This window comes from Zingiber officinale, chromosome 10A, assembly GCF_018446385.1.
Source record: "Zingiber officinale cultivar Zhangliang chromosome 10A, Zo_v1.1, whole genome shotgun sequence".
Classification (NCBI taxonomy): Eukaryota; Viridiplantae; Streptophyta; class Magnoliopsida; order Zingiberales; family Zingiberaceae; genus Zingiber; species Zingiber officinale.
Window position 1 is genome coordinate 77,982,042 of NC_056004.1, and position 24,021 is coordinate 78,006,062.

Below are 24,021 nucleotides of genomic sequence, written 5' to 3' on the forward strand. Positions count from 1 at the left end.
CATCTATTCTTGTCCCATATCAAGAATAGAACTCTCTCACGAGTGTCAAACATCAACATGCAACACAACTAGGTCAACCTTGACCTAAGGTTGCACCGACAATCTTCCCAAGTCAAACATCAAAAAACAACTCGAGTCATGTCAACTCGAGTCGGGTCAACCAGGTCAACCTTGACCTAAGGTTGCACCAACAGTTAGCACTCAAATTCAACGTTCAAGCACTCCCGTTGAGTTTGTCGGAGGTAATGATAATAATGAAAAATAATCTCAATTGATTTCAATCAATTGAGACTTATTATATTTGGCATCACAATCAAGATCAACATCACAATTAAGGTTGACAGAAATCAAATAGTCAAAATAATACTTCTAAATTTATTATATTTATTACTATTCTTATAATTATATGTCATATTTAATCTTTCAATTATTATTTGGACAACTTGTATAAATAAGTCTATTGACTTTAGTAACTAACAGATCAAAAAATTATTCTCTATTCTATTCCTTTTCGTTATCTATTAGTTTCAATAATATAAACTTTAATTCATTCTAAGTCTTCCATTCTCGATCAGAGGGTTTTAAGCTGGTCTCTCTGATGGTGTGTCTTCCATTTTTATCATAAAGATGGAGAATGAGAGCGATGTTATTAGATTGATGCGAGTCTCTTTGCTGAAAAAATAGATGGTGGCAAACCAAGTAGGTAACCATATCAAGATAAGCATAAAAGGATGTGGAAATAAATGATGCGTGAGCCTTTGTTTGTTTGTTTGTTTTTTTTTTTTTTTGTTATTTGAATCAAAACCGTTCTAAATTAATTATTTTTTAAAAAAATTAGGTTTCTTTCTTTATTTATTTTAATAGAAAAAGGAACAAAAGTAAAATACAAATAAAAAATAACATAGAAAATCTATATATATATATATATATATATATATATATATATATATATATATATATATAGATAGTAGAGAAAAAAAGAAACAAAACAAATAGTAGTAAAAAAAAGAAAGGAAAGAAAAATAGAAATAGAAAACTTTAATAAAAAATAGAAACTAAAATGAAAAAAATATAACAAATACCTTTGAATTGATGTATTTTACATAAAAATATAAGTATGAGCCTTTTTTTATGATATAAATAAAGAAGGATGTTTTTATTTTTTATGAGAAAGATAAAAATTTAATTAATTTAAGATAATTAAAATATATAACTTAAGATTCTTGACTAAAAAATAGGATAATTCTAGTAGAGATTGTAATTAATTTTTTATTTATTGTTTAAATAGAAAATTAGTATTATTTTAAAATAGAAAACATTCTTTAATTTATTTTTTGTTTAGTTGCAATGGTAATTTAAAATTTTAATTATTATCGTTTTTTTTTTACTTATTTCTTTTTCTCTCTCGATTTGATTTAGGAATTGCTTTTCCTTTGTACAATTCTTTTCAATATAATAATATATAAGCTAGGGATGTCATTCGGTAGAATTTGGATCGGATATCCATTTTATACATATATCCATTATAATATTAGAGATTTTATACATTAATAATTCAATTATAATCATTTAAAAAAATCATATTAAAATTAATATCATATTCAAAAATATATATATAATTAAAAAAATAGATTAAACATTTCTAGCCTATTTCTAATTTAATTATATTCATATTAAACAATAACAAAAAAAAAATAGTGAGTATTATTTAATTGAACATTTAGATCGGTATAGAAAACTACTATTTAGATTCATATCCTTGTGCGATTATTCATATCTGATTATCTAATTATTTAATCTAATATAAAAAAAATCCTTTATGTACCCTCTTTTCTCCTCCATCAAATTCATAATAATTCAACGATAAATTAGAGAAAAATCTTCAATCACAATATTAACTTTGCATACAATCCTCATGTCCAAAAAATTTTGTTTCCACTCCCTGCATGCAAAGTATTATTTGTTTCAACTTTCTCATGCAAATATTGATACCTAAATTGCCCCTCAGATTTTTTTAAGTACAAAAATTCTAAAATTGAGTATAAGAAGTCCAAAAACGAGTATAATTCTTCTTAAAGTCAGTACTTTATATTAAAAATCGAGTATATTTTCTATCAAGATTGTCCCTCTTATTTTTTAGGTATAAAAAGTCTAAAAATAAGTATAATTCATGTTAAATTCACCACTTTACACTATAATCTAGTACTCTATACTATAATCGAGTATATTTTCTATCGAAATTAACCCTCATATTTTTCGATACAAATAGTCTAAAAATGAGTATAATTTCTATTAAATTCAACACATTAAACTAAAATCGAGTATATTTTGAGGTGAAAAAAAAATCGTACTCAATTTGATAGAAAATATACTAGATTCTAAGTTAATATACTCAATTTAAGAGGATTTATACTGATTTTTAAACTTTTTGTACCTAAAAATATCATGGGCAATTAGGTAAAGATGTTTAACTGGGAAGTAAAAATAAAAATTTTCATGAATAAAAATTATATGTAAAAATTTATTTATCAATAAGAACTGCATGTAAAATTAATATAAGCATTCAACTCAACACGTTTACCAAGTCAAAAGGTATACAATTACATGCAAATCACCACAAAGATCCATTTATACAAACCCGAGTTGGTCAAAAATGCCAACTAGGTCACATTCGGTACGTGATTTACCTGGGATTGACGTTGAGAGAAGTTCGGGAGGAGCAAAATCACATTTGGCCAAATTTGCATAAGAGAGGAGGGCCAATTAATATTAAAACACTCAACACTTTGAAAAGGATGGCCATCATCACTGCCTTCTTTCTCTGTTACGTTGACCCAAAAATCATCTTCTTCTTCTTCATCTTATTCTTCTTCCTACCACGCAACTCGTGTTCTTGATGGATCGGAGATGATCGGCCCCCTTCTTTCTTTCGAGCTCGTCCTAAATCTAATTAGTTGTTCGATCCGAGTTGACTGCTCCTCCGATCAACGATTTCCTTGGAGTTTTTTAGTAGAGGTTGATAATCGTTGAAACCCTAGCGTCGATCTTTGGCTGTGTTCTTGATCTTCGAATGGTAACTTGGAGCTTTGATGAATTCGCGGCGGTCCAGATCGGTGAAGCTCGTTTCGTCCACATCCCTGTCCATAGAAGTAGAGCTGGGGGAGAACTCACCGATGAATCACTCCGTCGACAACACGGTCTACTGCTGCGTGGCCAAAGGGAGCAAGATCCTCTACTCTTACAGTGGAAAAGACGCGCAGCTGGAGAGCTTGGCCATCTTCTGCCTTGAGAATGCGCCGGCCTTCCACCGGTGGTACTTCCACTCTGTCGGCCCCAGGACTTTAGGGTTCTTGATGGCGGACGGCCACACTTACTTCGCCATCATCGATCCCAGCGTCGGAAATCCAGTCATTCTTCGATTCTTGGAGCACATTCGGGATGGTTTCGTGAAGGTAGTAGCAAAGAATGGTTTGCAGGATGAGTTAATGATGCCCATCATCCAGCGGCTAATTGAATCACTGGAAAACATGCCTCCGTCGGCCTTCTCATTGGACGATAGCTCCGAGGGGATCGCGGCGTCCGGCGATGCTTCTACTTCGACCAAGGCTCCATTGCTAGGCAAGAATTGGAACAAGCATCATGAAAGAAAGAAGATGAAGGATCAAAAAGTAGTCCGAACCGATGATGGTGCGGCGGCTGGCGATCACGGTGCCGGTGGCGGTGTGCTCAAGATTGAGGTGGCACCAAACATGTCTGAGCCCAGGAGCTCCAGCTCGTCGAGGCTTTCCGTGCAACAAGGAAGGAGGCTGTGGTGTCGCCGTGTCAAGATAATCGTAGCTGTTGATGTGGTTATCTGCTTGTTATTGTTTCTCGCCTGGTTGGCAGTGTGCAAGGGTTTCAGCTGTGTCTCATAATGAAAATTCTGCTGATGTGGTTGATTTTCTAGCACTGAAAATCCATGATATACTTGTTTACAGCGTGGGATCTGTATTTGCTGCTGCAATATGTAGTATCTCTTTTAAAATCAATTTTTGTTTGTTTGTTTGTTGGTTTTGGAGCCAAGGTTCACACAACAGTTTGTTAGGGAAAAAAAAAAACGAAGGTAATTTTAGCTACTTGATCACAAATAATCTTTGAATCTTCGGAAAAATCATAACGTGGCGCATATTTGCAAACAATATAACGATATTGAGACGACCCAGTTTCTCTAAAATAACTTACACAGGGAAGGCGACCTCAGAACTAGTTAGTTAGGGCAGCTGTGCAATTTCAAGCAAAATTTTATGCCATGACTGTGGCTTTGAGAAGAAGGGGCAGTGATCGCTCCCTTTGATCTTGTAGATCCCGTGAGGCGGGTTCTCTCTCACCAGCTTCTCCTGGATATCTGGTGACAGCATGTGATCGTCTAGTGTTTGGACGAAATATCGTCGGACCGTGCCATAGTTCTCGGAGGTAAGAGATAACTTCTCCATGATAGGTGCCAGTGGGATCGACCGCATCGAAGCTGCAGCCAAAGCTATATCCTGCAAGCACCGTTCAGACTTCAAAATCATTCGAGCTATCAGCTCCATACTGAAAATAAGGTGTGACAAGGAGAAACAGTTTCATCGTATCCAAATAAAGTAAATTGATGTTTGGAGTACAACTATGGGGGTTGCCCTGTTGTTTACATGCGATGGACTTTTCTATATTTAATCACACTGTTGTATTATAAAAACCCCAATTGATTTGGTTAGTTTTTAGGAGCATGGAGGTTCCAGTTCATGGCAGATCACGCAAAGCAAGTGCTAACCTCCCTGGGAGTTCTTTCTGAATCCTAAATTATTGCAGGATGAATTAACCAGCAGCTCGCATGTTTAAGCTGGATATTATCATCTTCCTATAACTTAAATAAGGTGACTTGTAGTGAAAATAAGCACATGCACGTATGAATAAACAAATTTAAAAACATACATAATTTCTCTTTATCACAACGAAGTAGATGAACTTAAAAAGTGTATCATACTTGTCGTTCCATCAAATTCGTAGGAAAGCAAGTCTACAGAGCAGCCAGCTTACTGATTAGGTTTAACAGTCCGTGAATCTGAGTGCTTAAATTCTTGTTAACCAAATAGTTCATTTCAACTGCATGATGTGGCCAATTTCGCTGAATTATGGAACCTATCTGCATTCAACAAATGCAGGCCTGAATGTCAGCTTAGTGTTGAAGGAGTAATAGAAGATCAAGTGCAATTCAACCGAAGTGAACTTGGCTCGGTTGAATTGTTCGTTAGCTAGACCAAACTGGGAACAGTTCAGACAGACTTAACCAGGTCAATGTGCAACTTGGCCAAGGTGGATTCAATTCAAGCAAAGTAAATCTAGAAAGGTAATTGTCAATATGGAAGGTTTATAGAGGAGATTAGTTGCCTTCGAATAAACCTTCATTGGTCCAATTAATGGAGCATGTTACCCTTTTATAGGTTTCACAGTTGTGAGACTGACACGTGGCGAGCATTGTGTCCCAGTCAAGCTATTATCCAACTATTTTCTAAATACCTCTTTCGCCATGTCCGTTTAATATTTACCGATTAATTATCACATTGATTGATTAACACTACTCTTGAGTAATGATGATATTATACATTCCATGCTTAGTTTATACCCGTAACACTACATTTGCAGGCCACATATGCCACATGCAGCACTTAATGTGGTTCCGCTCAAAGCAGGCACTTTTTAAGATCATGAATTTTCAGTTTTCACACCGAAGAATCATGATAAATTCAACCCTAACAAGTAGAAGGACTTCAAGTAAAATAAAATACAACAACAACAACCAAGCCTTTTCCCACTAGGTGGGGTCGGCTGTATGAATCCTTTTACGCCATTGAACTCTATCTCCTATTATATCATCATCTATATTTAAATAAATTTTATCTTGTTTTATTGTTGCTAACTAAGTCTTTTTTGGTCTTCATCTTCCTCGTTTGATATGCATGTTTATCAAGTAAAATAAAATAAAATAAAATAAATATTGTCAAATGGAAAAGGGTAGAGTTATGTTCTACAAAACCTTGAGAGGACTTTGGTTGAAATAGAGTCCCTTGATCTGTTGTTTGTCAAAAATAAGTCCTGTAGGAGGTTTGTCTCTTCCATTTCCATAAACTAGAAACTGTGACTCTTTTAGGAAAAAGTCAGCATATGCTAACTGCAAAAAGAATGTTGATTTAGAAAATTAAGATAATGCTAAACAATAGACAGGAGCAGAAAAAGTAGTTCTATGGTACAAGAACTTGAATTCGAGATAACAAGCTTTCTGTACATTATCCATGTTGAGATAAACCAGTCCTTCAACCTTTATCTATACTCATAACACTAACAATAGAAACACTGAAACTACTTTATGGCTAAATAAACAGATAGACAATATTGAATAAATTCATACAAGACCAGAGCATCTAAATATTATTAATCAAATTTAAGAGGCACATTGATACTGCACATAAATTCCAGTGTAGGCATACTTACTTCGTCGGAGAGTACATCAAATGGTTTCTGCCCATCCAATACCATTGTTGCAGAAAGGAATATCGCCTTTGATATCTTTTTTGGATGACACTCCATTGCATAAGATACGCTAGCGCCTCCACAGCTATGGCCTACCAATATGACCTGGAAACATTTACAAAACTATAAGCAAGCTCAAGGCTCAAGAAAACAAAGGCCACACAAAAAGGATATTTTACCTTTTCATCATCTGGGATGCTCTGAAGATAATCAGTTAAAGGCTTTGAATAATCTGCTAAATTAGCTATTGTGTTCGGATCTGTGTTATCTATCCCAGAGCCTCTGAGATCCAATGCGATTGGATCCAACCCTACTTCCTCCAAAAGTGAGATAGTCTTATACCAACACCAAGCTCCAAAACCTTCTCCATGGACTAGAATAATTTTCTTAGTTTCAAGATGCTCAAGTTGAAGTGGCAGCTGAAATTACAATTTCCAAAATCCAAAAATTTGACTAAAGCTAGAATCACAAAAAAATTACGAAAAAGAATGAAAGAAGAATTATGCTGCTTCCAAGAGTTAGTGGAAATAATATGGAATTCTTAATTACAATTAGAAGTTCAAACTCCAGAGAAAACAGATGTAGAATAAAATTTGGGAAATCATAATGCACTATGGTAAAACAGGAAGCAAGAAGTTCTGAGTATATATAGTGTAGAGAAATCCTAAACTGTGAACAAATGAATTATATTACATAGAAAACATGTTAATTAACTAAGATGAGCAAGATTTATGGAAAATATGCAAGCAACTACCCAAATAGGACCTCCCGATATTGGAAAATCCCAAATATGTTCCAAAATGTCTAAATCAAGCCTCTTGTTTTTCTGAACCAAAATCCCTTCGACTATGAAAGCAGCTTGATTTTTTGAATCAAGTTGGTTTAAAAAAAAAAATTAATGACTGAAAAAAAAAATTATTTTTCAAAAAAGAGTAAATACCATTTTATCTTATGAGTAAATCCACATTTTTTAATTTGAAATTTTAAAAAGACAAAAATTAAATTTCAACTAGCCAGGGCAGTTTGACAAAACAAATAGACTAACTAAAGTAATATTTTTTTTAGCAAATAAAAAATCTAGTTAAATATAATTGCTGTGTGTCTTTTTTTTTTACAGAAGGAAGAACTATTTTTTTTAAAAAAAAATCAGTCCATCAAGTTACTTTCACAAATAGTTTCATCAAATATATTGATTAGTTTTTTAAATAAAAATATTTACCAATAAAATTAATTGGACATTTACTTCCCATTTTTTGAATTGTTCAAAAGGATCGATTTCACACAATGAGAGCCCATCTCTTTTTTTTTTTTAAATAATTCAATTTTATTTATTTTTTAAAGACAAATCAGAAAAAACAAATAATTTAGCTAAGCTAATGTTTTAACAAATAGATTGACTAACTGAAATTAATTAGTTGTTTTTTAAAATAAAAACAGATTTCCTTAAATGAACATTTGCTTCAAATTTTTTAAATTTTTAAAAACTTTCTTTTAATCACTCTAGTGCCACCAAACAGCCTGATTCTTTCAATAATCATCAGTAATTTGGTTGCAAAAAATAAGAAGGCTTAAGTTGGATATTTTAGAATATAAGAGCCCAATTTGAGCATTTCCCATTATCAGGGTCTTATGTGGATAATGAAGATCAGAAGCACAGCGGTGTTGTTACCTTGTAGGCTAAGTTTGGAACCAAGTATATGTATGTTGGAAAGAGGAGACTTAGTAGGTTATGTTTAAGGTGCTAAATCTGTTCTACTCTGTAGGTAGTATATTTTATAAGTAAACATTGAGCATGGAAATGAATTCAATGTATGCAAGAATCAAGTAATTATCCAATTGGGTCCCTATTGAAGCCAAAAAAAAAAAAAGGGTCAGATTCAAGGCTCATGTAGACGTGGGGAACTAGACTGAGACATGACACCCAAGCCACATATTGGGCAATGTGAGTATCTCAGCTATAGTGCAATCTTGTTATAGATATTGAGTGTGTATTCCATTTGAGTCTAACTGATTTCAGAATGTAATTAGTCCTAATTTGAGTTGTATCAAGCAAGGTCCAAAATCTCAATCCATGCCGAAGTTTCAGTATTTGACTAGAACAATACTATTTCAGAATCATGCTTATGTTTCAATGCATGGCGCCGATAATGAATTAGAGTTGAAGAAGGAAGGTGATGAAGCATAAAAAAGAGCCATTGTGTGTGCCAAGTATGGTTTTAAATCTTGTACCATATCGAACGAAACAATCAAAATCTATAATTCCCGTAAATTAAAACTCAATACCACCCAGTGCAGACAATGTCACCTTCCTTTGCTTCATCTCCTTTGACCTCTAATCTATTACCAACACCATGCATCAATGTCAACATGATACTAGAACAATATTTTTTCCAGTCAAAGATCCAAACTACGACATGACTTAAGATTTTGAACCTTGGTGCTAAATGGTATTGAGTTTTAATGATTTACCAGAACAATACGTTTCGCTCCGCAAAGTACAAGATTTCAAACCATGGTATCAAGTAGTAAGTAGGAAAATTTGTGTTGTGCTAGGGAAGTTCAATTGAGTCCTTGATGTAAATTGGGTTCCAACTAAGCGAAAATGGGTTGAAATTAAATCACATAGGGCTAAATTGCGTAGAAGTGCATTGAAATTGCTTAAGTTAATCAATCTGGCCTCCGACTCATGTATATTTTCTGTAATTCAGGCAGTCAATCTTCTGAAAAGATGTTAAAGTCGTTTAATCCAGGCAAAGTATCCATGTTCGTTGGATACATTACGTAAATTGTTGTTGCTCTGAGTGTGGAATGGGTTTGAGTTATAAAATTCAACGGCAGAGACAGATCTAGAGAAGCTTGGGTAGATGAATGAGAGGGAACAAAGCCCAACACAAATAAAAAAAAAAGTGAGACAAAGAACAATAAGGGAACACAACCAACTCTTTCCTTGAGAGATGGCATCAGTATCATAAAAGTTAGTCTGATGGAATGAACCTACTATTAAGGAAAGAATCAGATAAACATGTGAAGCACTGCTGAGAAGTTGAAATTAACGTCTTCAAATTATACCTGATTTTCCTCCTTGACAGAGAGTACAAATTGTTATCAGATTGAGTATTTATTAATGCAAATGGTACTTTGGCACGATCAGTTTGTTCACTTAATTAAATCATAGGTGTTTAGTTTGATTGTGTTCCTATTTGTACACTAAGTTAGGGTCACCATGTCAAGCTCCTTTATTTCTTCTGGTTACCATGCTCGATTGCAATGCTAAATTTATTATCTCAGGAAATATTGCAGAGAAACAACTGATTTATCAACGTCTTCAATTAGTTGCTTAATACTTTGAATTCAATCATTCATTACATATGGATTGTGATGCCAATCTTACAAAATTGTAGGCAACATAAGATACTAGAAAATCATCATATCAGATTTTTTTTCTTTTTATTTTTTGTCCCTTAAATGCTTCTTAACAATGAAAAGAAGTTAGAGTCTTGAACAAGTTAACCCTGACATTTAAGAACCCCCAAGGACCGTGCTTCTGTTGAAACAAAATGCAACCAAAGAGACTCTTTCTATCTCTGCTCTTATTTACCAGAGTACACCGACAAATGTATTTGTATATTTTGTACAATACACTGAACAACCATAATCACCTTAAATATTTGATCTGCCAGAGAAACTGAAGAGATCTAAATAAACATAACGTCTGAACATTAAGATGATGAAAACTGTAAAAATTAGAGAGAACAATTTTATCAGTGTGATGGGTGTGTGGGGTGAATCTCAGAGAATTGCTTTACAAACTGAGAAGTCAAAATAAAAAAATCATTCTAATTTCTAACTGGGAGATATGATTCTACCAGCACACAAACGTTAAGACATCAACAGTATGGTCTAAATTTATCATAAGGTGTTAAATTAAGATGCATTAAGATGTCAATGAATTCAAAACTACTTAGATCTAACCTATTCAAGCGAAGGGATATCTGCACTTGCTATAACTTGGAAAGATAAAAGTACTCTCTTTTCTTGTTCAAGGTAGGGAATCACAGAAAAAAAAAAAGTAATACTGGTTATGTAACAGCTCCTAGTAAAATGAACATTCAGAATTTGGTTCATCTGATATGTATGCACCCTGGTCAATATGCTTGTAGTTGTCAGATCAGGTTATATCCTTAACAAAATAGGTTGAATATAAAAATCTATGGCTAGAGTACTCTAGTGCCAATGATTAGGAGAGCTAATGATTTTCCAAATCAGTGCATTGTAGAGAATGTGTCAATAAGGGAGTGTCCTTAGATCTAAGCACCTTGAGTTTAATTAGTACACATAGTATAACAGGCCAACACTGACGAAAATTTTCGGGTGTGGTGACAACCAAGGTTTAAAATGTCATTCTGAAAGTTTCAATACATCAATACAAAACAATTTCAATACCATGCCGGAGTGTCAACATAAGGTGCCAGTGGTGAATTTAAGGTGGCAACTAAATGCTTGAAGGAACTATTTCGTGATTCGTCTTCAGTCTACAGAATTTGTTAGAGATTTCAACCATTTTAGCATTGTTTTGAGTTGACGAAATCAATCTTAGAATCTCATATGATCCTTGCAGAGCTACTTATTGCAAGTTCTACAGTTCTCAAAGAGTTAGCGCAATGTCACAATCCTCTCAAGCTATCAAGTCATACATAAACATGAAGCCCGTTCACTAATGAAAGAAGTTAACAAGGGTGGAGAAATTATTATCGTGCCCTGCTTAAGCTAGGCTCACAGAAAGGCAAGATTTGATAAGGCATGATCTATGAAAAGTCAAAACAAATAAGCACAACTAACTAAATGCATACCTCAATCAATAAATACAAACACAAGCATTCCAAAGTCGAGTAACTGGAGGTCAAAAACTTTAAAATATGAGCACAATATGCAAAGTAAATTTTAGAAAAAGGTGTACCTGATTTATCTCTTTAAGAATCCAAACAATTAACTATCAAAATTATTTACATTTATTAATCATACAACATATAAGTTATCTTCACATTTTAATTACACTATGATATTGTTTACTAACTCAGCCCATGACGAACCAATCATGGCTAATCCCAAGCCCGGATAAAATTGGAGGGTTGCGTTAGGTTGCTAACTACCATTAAACTATGATAAATGTTCAATGAATTGATCCATTAAACTATTGTAATAATGTTAGGTTATTTCCTAGAAAGAACGCGTTACAGAGTCTGACGTTAATATCTCGGCAAGGACCGCTAGATCTCCAGAACTCGGGTGTAGTGTTAAATATGCAAGAGTTTGCGTTGCAGGATCTAACTGTAACGCATCGGCAAGGACCGCTAGATCTTCATCAGAACTTGGGTGTAGTGTTCAATAGACAATAGTTGCACACCATAAGTTGAATAAGAATGAAAATTATAGGAAAACTAATAGTCTAAAATTTGGAACATAGGAACCCTGACTGATAAAGTAATTGAGATAATAGATACGATGATTAGGAGAAAAATAAGTATTTTGTGTGCACAAGAGACAATAGATAGGTGAGAAGGCAAAGCTAATAGAGAACTAGGATTTTAAGTTATGACACACAGGAAAGAGTAAAATAAAAAATAGAGTGGGTATTTTTTTAAGATAGTTCGTTAAGGATTTTTTAGAAAGTTCGTTAAAGGATGAAGTTATAATAGTTAGAAAGGGGGATAGAATTATAGCTCCCAAGATAGCAGTGGCGAAAGAAACTATGAACGTAATTAGCATATACACACCTCAAGTAGGATTAGATGAAGATATCAAATCAAGATTTTAAGACATTCTAGATGAAATATTACAAAAATATTCTGCCAAATAAAATGATTTTAATATGAGACGATCTAAAGGGGCATGTCAGAGTAAAAAATAAAGAATATGAGAGGGTGTATAGGGGTTATGGGTTTGGAAGAAGAAAAAAATATGTTGGATTTTATGATAGCATATGATCTTATACAAACTAATATATTTTTTTAAAAAAAAAACACTTGATCACGTTCAAAAGTGAGAATAATAAATTGTAAATTAACTTTCTTATGCTTAGAAAGAGGAATAGAAAAATTTGTAAAGATTGCAATATCATCCTTAGGAAAAACTTAACTACCCAACATAGGTTAGTAATGTTGGATATACGCTTCAATGATAGTATAAACTAAAGGAAAAATATACACAACTTCTAGAATTAAGTGGTGGAAGTTAAAGGATGGGAAACGAAATATATTTAAGGAAAAGGTAGGAGTACAAGCATTAGGTAAAATATACAGTGACTCTAATACGACATAAGATAAGATGGTATCAAAGTTAAAAATAATAACCAAGAGTATGCTTGATGAGTCGAAGGAGCATGCACCACCAAGTAAGGAATCTTGGTAGTGAAATGAGAAAGTAAAGAAAAAATAACAGTATATAAGGAATTATATATTTGTAAGATCGAGGAAATTTTGAAAAATATACAATAGTCAAGAAAGAGGTTAAGAAAGCAGTGAATGAAACAAAGAATAAAACTTTTGAATGGTTATATCAAAAATAAAATACAAAAGGCGGGGAAAGAGACATTTATACAATAACTAAAGTGAGAGAGAGGAAGATAAGAGATCCTATCCAAACAAAATATATTAAAAATAAATACAATAGGGTACTAGTAAATGATAGAGAAATAAAATAGCAGTGTAAGATATTTTCATTAACTCAACTTAAGTAGTTTAAGTAGGTCAAATAAATATAGAAATTTAAATTTTTATTATAAAATTTAAACTTCAGAAGTAGAACAAACTTTAAATGAGATATAAAATAGAAAAGTCATTGGGCCAGATAATATTCCGATAGAAGTATGGAAGTACCTAGGGAACCAAGGTATTGAGGTGACATTTGGTTTAGGGGTTTAGGAATGAGGAAATGGATTTATTTCCAAACCTTGTGTTTAGTTGATGGGAATAGAATTAAAATTTTGGAATGAAATCTAAAACTTGGGTAGTGACGAAACCCACCTCCTCCCTTGGTTTTGATGGGAATGAGAATGAGAATTAAGTTTTGGATGAAAATATCATTAATATATTTGTTAAAATTTTCTTTCATATCACTTTCTCTCTCCTTATTCTCTCATTATACTTTTTCTCTCCTCATTTTCTCATCACACTTTCTCTCGCATCATACTTTCTCTCTCTTCAATCTCTCCCATCATACACTCTTTCATTTTCTCTTATCATACTTTCTCTCTCCTCATTCTCTCATCACACTTTCTCTCTCATCATACTTTCTTCCTCCTCAATCTCTCCCATCATACACTCTCTTCTTATTTTCTGTCATCACACTCTCTCTCTCTTTTCATTCTCTCCCATTATACTTTCTCTCTCTTCATTCACCCCATTATATTTTCTCTCTCATCGCACTTTCTCTCTCCTCATTCTGTCTCATTATATTTTTTCTCCCATCACTCTCTTTCCTTATTTTCTCTCATCACACTTTCTCTCTCTTCATTCTCTCCCATTATAATCTCTCTCATCACACTTTCTCTCTCCTTATCCTCTCTCATCTTGCTTTCTATCCCATCACACTCTGTTTTCTCATTTTTTCTCATCACATTTGCTCTCTTATCATACTTTCTCTCTCCTCAATCTCTCCCATCACACACTCTCTTCTCATTTTCTTTCATCACTTTCTCTCTCTTCATTCACTCCCATCATACTTTCTCTCTCCTCATCTTCTCTCACCATGCTCTCCCATCACACTCTTTTTCCTCATTTTTCCTCATCACATTTTCTCTCATCACGCTTTCTCTCTCATTATACATTCTCTCTCCTCAATCTCACCCATCACACATTCTTTCTCCTCATTTTCGTTCATCACACTTTCTCTCTCTTCATTCTCTTCCATCACACTTCTCTCTCATTATATTTTCTCTCTCTTTATCCTCTCTCATCACTCTCTTTCCTTATTTTCTCTTATCATACTTTCCTCTCTTCAAAAGTTGTTGCTTTGTGACCAAAAGGTCACGGGTTCGAATCCTGGAAACAGCCTCTTGCAAAAAGCAGGGTAAGGCTGCGTACAATGGATCTTTCCCCGGGACCCCCGCATAGCGGGAGCTTCGTGCACCGGGCTGCCTTTTTTTTTTTATACTTTCCCTCTCTTCATTCTTACCTATCACATTTCCTCTCTCATCATTCTTTCTCGCTCATCATTCTCTCTCATCATATTTTTCTCACATCTATTTTTTTCTCTTATTTTCCTCTAAGGGTAAAGAAAAATTTGGTTTATTCTGATAGAAAATATCCGATTAACCAAATATTATTTTTAAGTGTGATATCCACGCTCATACCCATTCTCATTCCACAATACTATGATTCTCATTCTCATTCCGATTCTTAGGAAAGAACCAAACGTCACCTGAATGACTTATAAATTTATTTAACATGATATTGAAAAAATATATATATCTTATCAATAGAGGATAAGTATTCTAGTTCCCTTATATAAAAACAAGTTAGACATACAAAATTATGCAAACTATAGGGGTATTAAACTAATGAGTTATATCATGAAAACTTAAGAAAGAGTAATAGAAAAAAGATTAATGAAGGATACTACAGTGACCGAAAATCAATTTGGTCTATAATTGAAGTCATACATCTTCTCAGGCAACTAATTGAAAAGTATCGGAGGAAAAACAAGCTCTACACATGGTATTCATTGACTTAGAAAAATATTATGATAGAGCCCTATGGAGAATTCTAGAAAAGAGAGGTATTAGCGTAGCATATATCGAACTAATTAAGAATATATATAAGGAGTAACGACAAAGTAAAGACTTCATAAGGATTAACTGAAGCATTCCCAATAAAAATTGGGTTACATAAAGAATCAGCTCTAAGTCTCTATCTTTTTATACTAATTATGGACGAACTTATTACACATTCAAAATACAGTACCTTAGAGCATGTTGTTTACGATGATATTATTTTGGTAGACAAAACACATGAAGGAATAAATAATAAACTAGAAGTTTGGTGGAAAACACTAGAAGTGAAAGGTTTTAAACTTAGTAGAGTAAAAACAAAATATATGAAATTTAAATTTAGCAATATTAGAAATAATGAAATAATTATTAAGATAGGAGATGACGAGTTGTCTAGAACTAAGAGCTTTAAGTATTTAGAATCATTTTTATAAAACAATGGAGAGATTGAGAAAAATGTCTTATATAGAATATAAGCAAGATAGTTGAAATGCAGCAGGGCGTCAAGTATTTTATATGATCATAAAGTATCTTTAAAACTTAAAGGAAAATTCTACAAAATGACGATTAGACCTGCTATGTCAATGTTAGGTTATGATTCAAGCACATGAGCAGAAGATAAGAGTTGCGGAGATAAGAATATTAAGGTGGATGCGTGGATATACGAGGATGGACAAAATAAAAAATGAGTATTAGAGAGTCGGAATTACATCTATTGAGGGAAAAAAGAGACATGTTTAAGATGGTATAAACATGTACTTAAATGGTCAATAAATGCTCCGGTTAGGCTACGTGAAAAATAAAGAAGAGGAAGATTAAAAAAAACTTGGTTAGTAATAATAAAATAAAATAAAATTAAAGTATAGATGATAATATAGTAAGGGATATAGCCCAATAGAGTAGAAAGATTCATATAACTGACCCCACCTAGTAGGATAGGACCTGGTTGTTATCGTCGTCATTTGATATTGTTTACTTATGTATCCACGTTATTAATCCTCTCCAAATTATTCCTTTTAGAAAAGAACATATTGTTCTCTTATCAAAGTTCACGTCTTTTCATATACCTTTTATTTCTCAATTTTGTTTCATGATTATGGTGAAGCATAGTAGTTACTTTCAAAATTTCACAAATATATAGTCTCATGTGAAGGGATCACTACCTTGTTGTCATGTCAATTCAATATAATAAAATGGGCAAAACCCTTACATAGCAGGCGAGGATAAAAAAAACCCTACACTTAGCTACGTAGAGACTATTCTAATATGCTTACAATGTGCTAATAGATCAAAGTCCCAAAGTCTAAATCTTAGGGTGGGTTAGTTCGAAGTCTTCACATCACTTACTTTGTTTCAAATATATGTTGTTATACATTCATATGTACTAAGATTTCTCTTCTCTTAAGGGACTCCGTATATTTCCCTCGCTTTTAGAAGTTTCACTTAGCGTTATCAGAATCATACAATTTGATTCAGAGGTCTAGTGATTCAAATAGATTTGTACTTGAATTTATTAAATTAGGTTAGCCTACATCCTCAGTCAAACGCTTCTTCCTCTCTTGTCGTGATTACAAACTCCTCTTCATCCCTTGTCACAAAGTTGCATGCTCCCCTCAATGACAAAGTCATATCTGTCAACAAACTTCATTAATCTCATCATTGTTCGTCACCGACAAATAGTGATCTCATGACTACTCACTCGACTGATGCTAGGGCAATCGATTAGTTAGTCGACTCAAGCACTAAACAGAACTTGATGGTCAGTCAACCGTCGACTGGTGCAATAACCAACTAATGCAGTAGTAAAATCAGAGCATAACGCCATTGATCTAATGACAACAATATGCAATAGTCAGATACTATTTGCAGTAGACAAGAGGCAGATTGTGACACAAAAGAAAACAGTAGCTTAGAGGGAGCAATTGCTAGAACCAGTAGCAGTCAATTGATGGCAAGCCTAAAATTGCAGAAGGTAACTGACTTTGAAGCTGAGAGAAGCTCTATAAATACAAGGTTTGGGAGTACAGGAAGACTACTGAAAGCTTACATTCTTGCTCCTTAATTCTAATAGACTCTCCTTCATTTTCTTCTTCTCTTCTAGTGCTCCAAATTGTTATTCAAGGGATTCTAAAAGCTTGTTCGAGGTTTCTCTACCTCTAGAAGAATTCCGAGGAGAAAGACTAGAAGAGAGAGTGATCTACCTTAAGAATTTAAGACATGGAGTAGGGATCCTAGGGAGGACGGTCGAACTACATAAATTGATTGTCATTTAATTTGTGTCGGTTTCTGTTTCTTGTTGGTGGTTTGTTGTTTTTTTTCAGCTACATTAATCATTTGTAGAAAAAAAGCAAGCAATCAACTATTCACGCCCCCTCTATCCTTCTCTACAGTCCCAACAATCTATTGATGCATCAACTACAATTAAGATGCAGATAAAATGTTTCAATTGTTTAATGAGATTGGTGAAGGAAATGTTGCCTAGGTTGTTACAAATAGTACATCCAATTATGAAGAAGATTGTCAAAAGAGCAAATAAAAACATTATTTTTGTCTTCTTGTGTTGCACAGTATTTAGATCTATTCTTGCTTTGCAACACTATTTTAATTAAAGGTAAAGTGTAACACTATCTTTATTTATCGACACACATTAGTACTTAATTTGTAGTGAAATTTTGCTAAGCACGGTGAGTAAGACTAGATTTGTCACATCTATATCATGTTGAAGAGTAAAATAGAAAAGAAGTGGGTTCTTAGACTAATGTCTGCATCTGAAGGATAGCAAAAACTTCTTAAACAAGCAATTGAAGCAAAATAAGTGTGAGACATTATGTTACGTGAATAAGATATTTTAGAAATCAATAAAGTTTTTCTTGAATTGTGTACCCCACTGGTTAAAGTTCTCTAACTTGCAGATGGTAATGCAAAACTAGCTATAGGATATATCTATGTAGCAATAGACATAGCCGAAGAGCACATTCCAATGAACTTTAAAGATATTGAGGTTCGATACCAATGTATTTGGGAGATCATTAATGCATGATTAGATTTAAAACTTCATAGGTTGCTACATGCAGAAGGGGGAGTGCAATGGCAAAATTGTTGGCATGTGACTTGGTCGTCATAGGTTTGAGTCATGGAAGCAACCTCTTACAATGCAAGGTAAGATTGCGCAAAATAAACCCTTCCCTGGATCTGCATATTATATGAACAATTTATAACAAAATGTAACTAATAATATGTAAATAATTATGTATTTAAATTAGCAATCTATAAATAATTATATTTATAATTAATTAACTTATCGATAATTGTTACCCATATGGTATGAATTAGTTATGGATAAAGAATCTAGAAACTATTTCAACAAAGTACGGAAACTTTATCACTAAAGTACCGAAAATGTATCATTCCGATAGAAAACCAAAAATTGGCACGTGTCAAAATTTCATACTTTGCTCCATGATAACAAAACAAGAAACATAGGAAGCATGATATTAAGTGATTCTATCACTTTGTTTTTAGTTACAGAACACATTATTATCCCCTTTGAAAACAATTTACATTTAATCCAACTCATAAATTATATAAATTTCACATTTTAAATAATGCACCAATGGCACTCGGTTGATGCACTCAGTTGGAGGAGAATGAGCACTGACTCTATTTAGCTATGGAAGATCAACAATCAAAAGGGAGAGGCCAAGTAAAAGAGAAGAGGAGGGGTTGGGGGTTTGAGCTCTCAAGGGAGGAATAGGAGTTTAAGTAAAACCTACAAGACCCAACTCAACCATAGAATTACAATTAAACTAAAGCTAGCCTAAAATAAATTGTGGTCAACTCTAAACTAATCTAAATAGCTCCAAATCAAACCAACTTGAATCCAATTCAAGCCTGTTCATAATGCTCATTCAACCAAAAATGTATTTAGACCTTATTGAGTCACTGGTCCCCGGCTGCCTGCTCCAAAGTAGCTCTATTTTAGTTTAGATTTAGCACTAACCCAGACAAACAAACTCCAAGTCAAATCCAGCTCATACCTAACTCATAATCGACCTCTAACCACAACCAATCTATCCCAAATAAATTAAATTTAGACTTAAAAACCACCAACAAACCCTAATTACTCTCAATTATTATTCTTTCTAGAAGTTTCCCCTTATTTAGATCTTAGGGTTATAATATTCTCTCAGCCTTTAAAGAATTTAGTTCTCTAAATTTCATTCGGTCTATTAAAATCCTTTAAAATCATTTAATCACTAGATCCAAAATCTCCTCCATCAAAGTTCAAAATTAAATTAACTCAACCGTTTATAAGATCTCTCTATCAATCTCTAGATTCAATAGAATAATTTATCATAAATCCATACATCCCACCACATATAGAGAAGCTTATAAATTGATACTCCTAAATTATTAAGTGCACAATCACTTAGTGATCCAAATTCCAAATCAACCACTCACTATAAGAGAGTTCAAAGCCTAATCAATTCACAAGTTAACACTTTCTCCAAAATGCTATCACCTATAATGCCTCATAGTATATAACCCTATGTTGCATTTCAAAGTTAGGCAACTCACAAACTAATATTCTTAGTGTACATTCTATCACATTGCATATGCAAAGTTAGGCAACTCACACATTACTAGTGTACATCCTATCACGTCACATATGCAAAGTTAAGCAATTCATGGATTAGTATTCTTAAATTGTGCATCTTATCACATCACATAATAATCCAAATCCTACTCTTCTCGCCTATATGTTTTCATATCTTGGTCATAGGGTAATATAAAGTTCTTAAATTCAACAAGCTTGTAGATCACATGAGGATTCAAAATATCATATTCCATAATAAAGAACATTTTCTATGTAATCTCTCTATTATATCTTCTACTTCCACTCACCCAAAAACCATTAAAAATGCCCCTATTAAGAAAATTAATCCCCAAAACTAAGTCAAGCTTCGCTCAAAAAAAACTTACGTATATTATGAAAATCAATAACTCGACCTTAACTCAACAACTCAATTAGTACACATCAAAGTAAGTCACTGACATATAACAGAATTCAGATTTTACAACTTGTCTAAGTCACTAATGCAGATCATCAAGTGCAATGTTGGTCAACACACGACATACTTGATCATCACACAAATATATATGCAACCACATATTACATGAATGATCACCCATTCCACTATGCTCTTTATGCCATAAAATTAAAAACACATTTTACTCCCACCGAGCTTAATCACAAAAAATGAAGAATACTATACCCCACCATAACACATGACCATTATTAGGATTAACAACACAGTTATATCTGCTATCTTATGAAAATTACAACTATATTAACATTGCTAACTACAAGGCGGATAAAATGCCACAAATTAGGCACTCAATGCACATGCCACCTACGCCACCAAACATTTGGTATAATAATGGTTGTAGCACAAAACACTATACTTGATTGGACAAAATAAAAAACAATAGCTCATAATCACTCTATATAATTGATCATCATGCTACATAAGTGCCCTTATTAAATCAAGTGGCTCTACCAACTATATAAAAATAACACATTAAATCAAATCAGCTTATGGTGGCGATCAATCACATCACATTGAGATGAATTATGCTTTACACCACAAGTCATAATAAAGCACCCTCACCTAGAAATCCATATAATCAACTCGAGATAGCACTCCTAGGATTACACAATAAATTCAAGAATTTCATTAAAATGTTAGTATGCATCAATCCCTAACCTTAAGCTTTGATATCATGTTACAAAGCCACACCCAAGTTTAGACCACCAAGAAGCAAGATTCGCATGACATGCATAATCTATAGATACACCGGAGAAAATAAGCACAATTAACTAAACTAAAAAAAAAATGTATTATCTAAAAACGAAACAACTCCACGCAAATATCTCAAAGACCGGCACAGAATAGGAATAACTCTAGAAATGAGCACAATATTCAAAGTGGCTTTTAGGAAAAGATGTGAACCAAACATTCGTGCACAAATTTGGTATTCGGTTCAATAAAGTTTGTTTATATTCATTCAATAGTAAAAAATATATAAAAGAAACAAGATTTGTGTCCTCTTAGGAGATGTAAGCTCTGGAGGTGTTGGAGCGCTACGCAAATTTGAGGGTGGCACTATGAAAGAAAAGGAATTATTTCTATATAATGGTCTTTAAAGGCCACCTAGGTAAGATGTTAGTTAAGTTTCCCAACGTTTAAATAGAAGTCATTACATGAGGTGTGGATGATTAAAGATCAGAATCCACTTCATATGAGGCACTTAAGTGTCGCCTCAACTTGCCCAAGTGCATTAAATAGCGCCCGGTGACAAGATTGGAATTAAACCACTCAGTCATAACACAACTTGTTCCACACTTCAATGTAGAAATCAAGCACATTGTTAAATTTGAGCAAAATAAGTTGGCGAGAAGCAGGAAAAAGGCACTTTCATTGTGGTTTCACATAAGAAACCTCTAACCACATTTAGCAATCCCTTCTAATCATCTACTCTGAACAAAATACAAGGTTACTCTTCCTAATCTCTTCAATAGCAGTAAAATTTAATATGATCACTTAATTGACAAGCCAAATAGCAACATGCAATTGACAAACAATTTTATACAAAATTAGAGAAAGACCTGCGACTGCAGCAACAAGAAACATGTTATTCCTAAGGCATTCATGTATATGTCCTACAATTTGGTATCAACAATAAATTTTAAATCTATGATGTTTAGGAACAGTAAATGACTGCAATAGGATTGATTCTTTGATTTTATCTTATCACCATAAAGGACAACTAAGATGCTTTTCAACATGCCATGTGATGCTGATGGGGGAAGGCATGCAGCACCAACTGTTTTGGCCTAATGGAAGATGGCAACATTTTTCTCTCAGCTCATTGTTTAGCCTGGATCGTAGTAAGATTTATTACTTAGTTATGTGAGGGATCCTTCTAAATGCAAACCTGGCTAAGTTTTAACTGCAAAAGCAGGATGGACCACAAACTCCATTAGTCTAATAAACCTGAGGGTCTTTGTATCATGATTGGCAATCCGGAATCATTAACCAGGATAAAAAAAAAAGGAAATGGATGCCTTAACCTCCATGCCTACGATAATGTCTTATCAGTAATCAGGATAAGAAGTGGGATGTCAAGTTTTGATGGTCACTCGAGTTATATGATAAAAGCATTCAAGGAAATATAGAAGAGAAGTTACCGGCTTCGCGTTAGCAAGCGAATCAGGGAGCTCCCTCCGCCGTGAACTCGTGGACCCAATCCTCCGCGACATGGAACCTTCAAAGCGTTGCGACAACTGAGTCTGCTGTATGGCGATTGCCAGGGCCTGGCGGTGCAACAACTCCTCTTCCGATGCCGTCATCTTCCGCTGCGACCGCGCCCTCATCCCCCTCCTGCTGCCCCTCAACTCGATCCCACCTCTCGTGTCGGTCGCAGGCGTAGAGCCGCAGGCGTTGCCCATCGCAGCCCAGAAGCAGGGATCAGGAGCCCCAAGAGGCGCGCGCTGCGCTGCCGGGCAAAAAATTTCAGGAATCACTGGAGAAGTACAAGGAAGAAAAACCTTGGCGAGGAAGCGAGATGGATCCGAAGTCCCAACGAAGAGATCGCAAAAGATTCCAGTTCAGAAACTGGAAACTGCGCCGCCGACGGAAAGAAGTGGAGAGTAGCGACGAGGAAGACGGGAAAAGTGGGAGAAGAAGAAGATTGGGCTGACTGGTGAGCAAAGTAAAGCAAAGCAAAACAAAGCGCGGAGAAAGTCGAAGAAACGGTTCGTTGTGGTTGAGGGCTTGGTGGTGACGTGAGTTCTTCTTCTCGTGACTCGTCGTGCCATCGTGACCCATCCGTACCCATGTTTCCAGAAATCGTGTGGCAGGCAAGTCAAATGCAAGCCTGTGCTGGAGCTCCCTCCGTGTCGTTACGCGGTCCTTAGGCAATTGTTTATAATGGACCAATCAAATTCCTGCACGTCACATGATGATGAACGCTCAACTGCTCGCTCGAGAAAGGTTGAATATAAGCCCGCGATGGTTAGTCCTTTACAGAACCGGCTCAAGTCTAATTAAGGTCTTAGGCGGAAAAAGATTAAGACTTTAATATTATTTAAACTAAATCTTTCATTCTTTTTATTTGAATATATTTTTTAATAAATATATTTATTATAATAATAATAAAATATAAGCTCCTACTAATTTATCAAAATAAAAATGTTTAAAATTAAAAGAATAAAATTTTGATTTATATTTTACAATTTTAATATAATGATATTTCAAAATTTGATTTTTACCTGCATAATATAAAAAACATTCTTTTAGATTTTTTTTATAAACAAGAGGGGAAAAAAATAACATTCATTTAATTAGTATACAATAATTTATTCTATAATATAGAATCTCTCAATATATTTTAAAGTTAAAGTTATTTTTAAATAATAATAATAATTATCATTTTTCCTCTTTTCTTTTTTAAATCACTATCTTGTTCAAAATTTTTTTTTTTTTTGTAATCTTACATTCATTCTTATAATAGAATACAAAATTTAATCATTCATTGGAAAAATAACAAGTTGTTGTGCTTAGGCTTTAAGGTAATGAAATAAAATAATAATTTTTCTCTAAAAAAAATCAAAAGAAAATATTTTTAACCAAAAAATAGTT

The 24,021-nt window shown here is 33.8% G+C and overlaps 2 protein-coding genes across 2 annotated transcripts; one reads left to right on the top strand and one right to left on the bottom strand.

The window, feature by feature from the left end:
• Window positions 1–2,571: 2,571 nt before the first annotated feature.
• LOC122026356 (phytolongin Phyl1.1-like) lies at window positions 2,572–4,051 on the top strand. Its single transcript, XM_042585040.1, has one exon. It carries the CDS (start codon window positions 3,090–3,092, stop codon window positions 3,912–3,914), a length of 825 nt encoding a protein of 274 aa, XP_042440974.1. The 5' UTR covers window positions 2,572–3,089; the 3' UTR covers window positions 3,915–4,051.
• Window positions 4,052–4,116: 65 nt separating this feature from the next.
• LOC122026355 (putative methylesterase 14, chloroplastic) lies at window positions 4,117–23,157 on the bottom strand. Its single transcript, XM_042585039.1, has 5 exons — window positions 22,569–23,157; window positions 6,729–6,968; window positions 6,511–6,654; window positions 6,056–6,190; window positions 4,117–4,523 (listed from the first exon to the last, which is right to left on the bottom strand). Exons 1-5 carry the CDS (start codon window positions 22,827–22,829, stop codon window positions 4,251–4,253), a joined length of 1,053 nt encoding a protein of 350 aa, XP_042440973.1. The 5' UTR covers window positions 22,830–23,157; the 3' UTR covers window positions 4,117–4,250.
• Window positions 23,158–24,021: the final 864 nt, after the last annotated feature.

What these genes read in the sequence shown, in the direction of transcription:
- LOC122026356 (XM_042585040.1), top strand. Translation starts at nt 3,090, where the DNA reads ATGAATTCGCGGCGGTCCAGATCGGTGAAGCTCGTTTCGTCCACATCC.
- LOC122026355 (XM_042585039.1), bottom strand. Translation starts at nt 22,829, where the DNA reads ATGGGCAACGCCTGCGGCTCTACGCCTGCGACCGACACGAGAGGTGGG. An exon ending in CGCTTGCTAACGCGAAGCCG is followed by an intron (nt 6,969 to 22,568) that starts GTAACTTCTCTT and finishes TTGTAATTTCAG; the next exon opens with CTGCCACTTCAACTTGAGCA. An exon ending in GCATCCCAGATGATGAAAAG is followed by an intron (nt 6,655 to 6,728) that starts GTAAAATATCCT and finishes AAATGTTTCCAG; the next exon opens with GTCATATTGGTAGGCCATAG.